Raw genomic sequence first — 5,405 nt, forward strand, 5'->3', positions numbered from 1 at the left:
TTTATGTATTTATTTATTTTTTCGGTTAGACAATGTCTTAGTTGTCAACATTAGAAATAGCTTTTAGTAGGAAAAACCTTCCCATACAAACATTTCAATGCAATACAGCTCATATGTACATATCTCTGATTACAAATAAAAACTCTATTTTATGTATTTATTGGTTAGGATTTAAAAACCGTAAAATGTATTTAAAAAATGTAAAAACTAAAAAAAAAAAAAAAAAAAAAAAAAAAAATATTTCTGTTTTTGTGTGTGTGTGAGAGTGTGTGAGTGAGTGAGTGTGCACGCGAATGCGTGCAAGTGTGTGTGTAATGCAACCACAAGAGGACATAATCTATTGTCGTCTTGTGCCGGTCCCAAGTCCGGATAAATGCAGAGGGAGGTGTGACAGTATTTATCAGAACCCTTTTCTGAGTAGGAACCATCAACATTCTTTTACATGTCCGGATTGACGTAGTCGGTGTAGGTAGCAGATGTGCTCGGCCTGTCAGATCGGCTTGGGGGCTTGCGACTAGTGATGACGTCACACAACTGTAACAAACGAGTTGGCTAATTTGCTGTTTTTCTGTACTGAAACTGACGTTTACAATAAAGTTAATTTTTTTAAAAGAAAAGAAAAAGTGTGAAGATCTGCTCGGGCTATTATTTATAATTTTGGCATTGACAGCTCCTTCTCTAACGTCTGCTCTCCTCAGTGTTTGTGTAACGGACCAGAACGTGAGCTGCATCTTCTAGCGAGACTTCATCCGGTCCGTGCGACCAGAAAGAAGTTCAACATTGGCAGGATGTATTTAGAAAAAATACGTGCGAATAATTACTTTCTTTTTTTTTTAATGTGCGACCAACAACAAGCTAGCATGCTACTCGCTAGCACCCACTTTACCTCAAACTTCATGCTTCCCAGCCTGATTTATCTCTATTAAAAGAGCGATCATTATCCTGTGATGATTCCTCTCCATCGGATTATTTCGTTGTCAAGGTTTTTGCGGCTGATTGCAAATATTCCTTCTCCTTTTGTGATTCTTAACGTATTTGTTTGGACCTTACTCGGGAAGAATCCGTGCATTGTTATGGCGGAAGTGTCTGTGTCATTCCCCGTGTCACGTGACAGTGGTCTAATGGTCCGGACCAATCACAATCTTACACGTCATCTATGCGCCAGCCCCGAGCCGATCTGACAGGCCGAGCACATCTGCTACCTACACCGGAACCCTGCTCTGGACCTGACGACCTGGTGGGCGGGACCCTCCCCAAGGACCTCTTGATTTCCTCATTCCTGCTGACACACCTCCCTTTGAAGAAAAAGAGGCTTAGGACTGTCCATCACCCATGCATTAGGCTTTTTTGCAGTTTTTTAGGCTAATTTGGGGTTTAGTGAATATGTTAACCTTATGCTAACTGTTTTGGCTAAATTAGACATTTTAGCAGTTGATTTTGGCTCATTTACCTTTTTCTCTGTTTCTTCTAGGCTTTTTTGGAGTTTAGGTAATATTTCAGCTACATGCTAGCTGTTCTGGCTAATTAGTTTGATTGCGTTATGCAATCAAACTATTGTTTTTCTGTTTTCTTATACTTATACTATTTTCTTTCTTCCGTACGTTTTTTGTCCGCCTGTAACTTCTGCATACTTTATCTGATTTTTGTCATTCAAGTATCAAAATGTTCAGCTTATTGAGGACATTACTGCTCTCTTCTGAAATCTCTTCTGCAACTTTTTGTTTTTCATATTGAAATGCATTGTGAAGGCTCTGCAGCAACTCCAAACTTTGTGCAGCTGTAACGTCTGCATACTTTATGCTATTTTGAAAATTCAAACATGTAGTTGTTCTGCTATTTGTGGACTTTTCTGCTGTCTTTAAACAATTCTGCAATTTTTTATAGTTTTTGAATTTTTTTAACATGTTCAATGTTACGGCCCTGGTGTATCCGGCACTCTTTGTGTATGGTTTGTGTGCTTGAGTTTTGGTGAATGAGTTGGTGTGCATGTGAGTTTTCTTTCCATAGGAGTCTGAGCTGAGAGCTGCAGCTCTGCAGAGTGTGGACCGCCCATCTCCACCTGGACCTCATCACGCAATCAGCTGAGGACCAGTAACTGCAGATCCACACCTGCATAAAAGAGCTGACTTCCCCTCCAACATCGGCAGCTTTTGTAACACCCTTTCTGGTGGTCAGCTTGCCCATGGTGAAAACTCCAACTTTAAGTTCCAGTCCTCTTTCTTGTGGACTTTGGTGTGGAGCTTATTGTTTAGAGCCTGTGTCAGAAACTGGTGAAAGTTTATGTGTGTGTAAGCATACTTTATAGACCTGGTGGGTCTCAGTCTGACTCTCATGTGGAGAGAATTTATGTTCCTGTTTTGTATGTATTTAACCCTTGTTTTCTTTAGTTGAAATTCTATTTATGTTAAATTTGCAGCTAACAGCCAATTAAAAAGCTGCACACTACCTCAGTGCTCCAGTCTGGGTTTTATTTTTATGTTACACCTTTTCTCCCTTCCCCTCGGTTGGGATCGTAACATTCAAATTTAAAATAACATTGAAGTCAATGGGGACAGTTCTTTCCGTGGGGGTTCTATTCACAGACGCGTGCACGCAGGCGCGAGCCAAGCTCAGGATCACATTTTGGACAGGCGGGAGCAGCGGATCACCGCGCGGGGCGGGCTACAGGTTTGAGGCTCGGAGCTTGTGGAGCTCTGATTCAATAGGAACAGTCCACACGTCAAAAAAAACGTATTCCTCAACATCAAATGTGTATTCATTCTAAGAGAGACATCCACAGACGGACCTGGTAGCTCCTCCTACACGCGGCGCAGCGACAGAAACACATTTTTTGACAAGTCGCGAGCAGAAAATTCCCCGCGCGGGGCACGAGAATTTATCACGCGAATCGCGTTCGGTGCTTCATGGCTCCTCTTCCACCCAGCTGACTGGAGGAATGACTAAGTAAGCGAGGCACTTGGACAGCCCGCCGATGTCCCGCCTCCAGAGCCATATACCTCTCTGTGATTGGTTCGTTCAGCACTGCACACAACAACTGTCATTCATATCAGCCTTGCGGGCCGCACTAACAGTAATCTTTCATATTGAGATGCGGGCCGCAAATCATCATCCCGGGGGCTGCAGATGGCCCGCGGGCCGCGAGTTTGAGACCCCTGCCCTAAAGGGAAAGTGAAGAAAAAAAAATTGAAGTAAAACATTTTTTTTTCCAAAAATTGAAAAAAAATTGGAAAAAGAAAGAACATCAATTAGTAACGAAACATTTTTGTGAATTAGACTTTTTTTAAAACTGTTCGTTTTTTTTCTTTTTTTTTTACTACTTTAATTCTTAGAAAAACAAGTTCTAGTTAGAAACCAGAACTTTTTTTTTAACTTCAATTTTTTTTACGGAGCCCCTATATATATATATATATATATATATATATATATATATATATATATATAAAATGTTTGCAATTAATTTCTTTTTTTACTTTGATGTCCCTTCAGGGGCTCCGTACCAAGGAAAGAAGCAGCAGAAAAAGATAAATTTTTTGTGTTTTGTTTCTCCTTTCTTTTTTAGGTAGTTAAAGGGTTAAATAAAATGATTATATTTGTATTGGAAGTCATGCTGTCATCACAATATTGGTCACTAATTTCACAAGTTTTCCTCATATCGAATTTGTAAAAATGAATGGACATTGAACCAAACAGGGCCGAAAATTGAACCAGTACCTTGTAGATGTGAACCAAATTGATTAATTGTTCTTCGATTTACTCCAACTTTTCAACCATGAACATAATCAACATAATTCCAGTAGATTCTGAAGGATCTCCTGGAATTATGTTGATCGTGTTCACGGCTTAAAAGTTACAGTCCGTTAAAGTTTTTGTGTTTAAGCGTCACCAGCGATGCCTCAGGTGTTAAAGCACTATTCTGACAGATGTACCTTTCCTGAGTGTTTCATTTCAAACGTACAGATGTTAAAAAGTTAACTAATGAATAGTAGGAACTCCAAACTAAAACACAGATCATCACAGATCTGTTAAGGATGACAATTCCACCTTAACCAGGAAAGAGGCGGTCGGAGAGCGGTTCCCGCGGTTACACAGACTCTGAACACTAAGCACATAACAACCTTGGGACCTCAACAGTTGCAAAGCCTTCACATAAAGCACGCCGCCTCTTTACAATGAGCTGCCCGCTGGGCCATTCTCTGGCTGTACCAAACACGGTGTTGGAGCAGATACCCAAGGCCTTCAATTACTGCCATCTCCAGCACCTCCACCTCTATTATTTAACAAACACGGCCAATAAAGCAGAGAGGGGCTGCTATTCACAGCCCACAATCAGCTCCAGACCCCACGGATGTCGGAGCGACCTTGGCAGGGAGGGCGCTAACGACTGCTGGAGCCGGATCAGCTGACTGCCACTAAGCACAAGCGACGAGTCCAGTCGTCTGAGGTTCAGGTCCAGAGTTCTTTCCATCTTTTACGACTTCCTGTCATTTCCAGCACAGGAAGCAACACAAGCATGGCAGCAGAGGATTCTCCTTTCATGTCGATGAAGGTATTATCGCGCAGCAGAAAAAAAACACTGAGATGTAAAAACAACATCTAAAGTAAAGAGTGAGAGCTTTTCAGACATGGACGACACACTCTAAAAACCACAAAAGTTTAAGAATTGTTGTGTTTTCACAAAAAATAAAAACTAAAACACGAGAATTGTGGAAATCAGAGCTGCCTGTGCCTCACTTATTTGTGTACATTTTCTTCATACTTTACAGGTCAGATAAAATCTAGAATCTAAAGTGTAATCTAAACAGAGGGCTTCTTACTGATGGATCCGCTGAACGGGTAACTGCAGCAAGTCCTCCAGTTTGTGGCTGTTGAACTCTGGCCGAGCTTCCTGCAGCTTCTTGAAGCGTCTGAAGGCCTTGTTCTTCTTCAGCTGAATCTAAGGAACGAGTTCAGAAAAGGTCAAGTTGTTCTCAGTCTGGTTTGATCCAACATGTCAGTTCCCATCAAAACGGGGAAAATCATTTCTGGATTGGAACAACTACAGGAAGCTTTCACACTGACAGGCCCGGTTGTTGAAGTGAGTCAGTACAAGTGTTGCAGCAAAAAGAATGAATAATCACATTAGTTTGAGGATATTAACGAGTAAACAAACATCTGTTTTAATGCACTTAAAAAAAAAAACAAACAGGAAGAAAGTAAGGAGTTTGTTCTCACCATGAGCACTTTGTTGGCATTGTAAATGTTGTCCACATATGCAGTGTAGTGATGCAAATGAGTGCAGAACTGAGCCAAGCCTTTCCCAAAGTATCCATTCTCCAAATGAACAAGCAGAGATCTGCAAGGAAAACAAACAATTCAGACTCAACAAAAACACATTTTGGATGTTTTTGTGACACCTTTGGATCTGC

At 41.0% G+C, this 5,405-nt stretch overlaps 1 protein-coding gene across 1 annotated transcript in view; it reads right to left on the reverse strand.

The window, feature by feature from the left end:
• arhgef39 (Rho guanine nucleotide exchange factor (GEF) 39) overlaps positions 1-5,405 on the reverse strand; it is a 55,281-nt gene that overhangs the window by 38,067 nt on the left and 11,809 nt on the right. The window contains exons 4-5 of the mRNA XM_024282467.2: positions 5,212-5,332; positions 4,815-4,933 (exon numbers count right to left, since the gene is read on the reverse strand). Coding sequence (XP_024138235.1) covers positions 4,815-4,933; positions 5,212-5,332 — 240 coding nt within the window. The remainder of the gene's footprint in view (positions 1-4,814; positions 4,934-5,211; positions 5,333-5,405) is intronic.

The sequence above is a fragment of the Oryzias melastigma genome, linkage group LG23, assembly GCF_002922805.2.
Source record: "Oryzias melastigma strain HK-1 linkage group LG23, ASM292280v2, whole genome shotgun sequence".
NCBI lineage: Eukaryota > Metazoa > Chordata > Actinopteri > Beloniformes > Adrianichthyidae > Oryzias > Oryzias melastigma.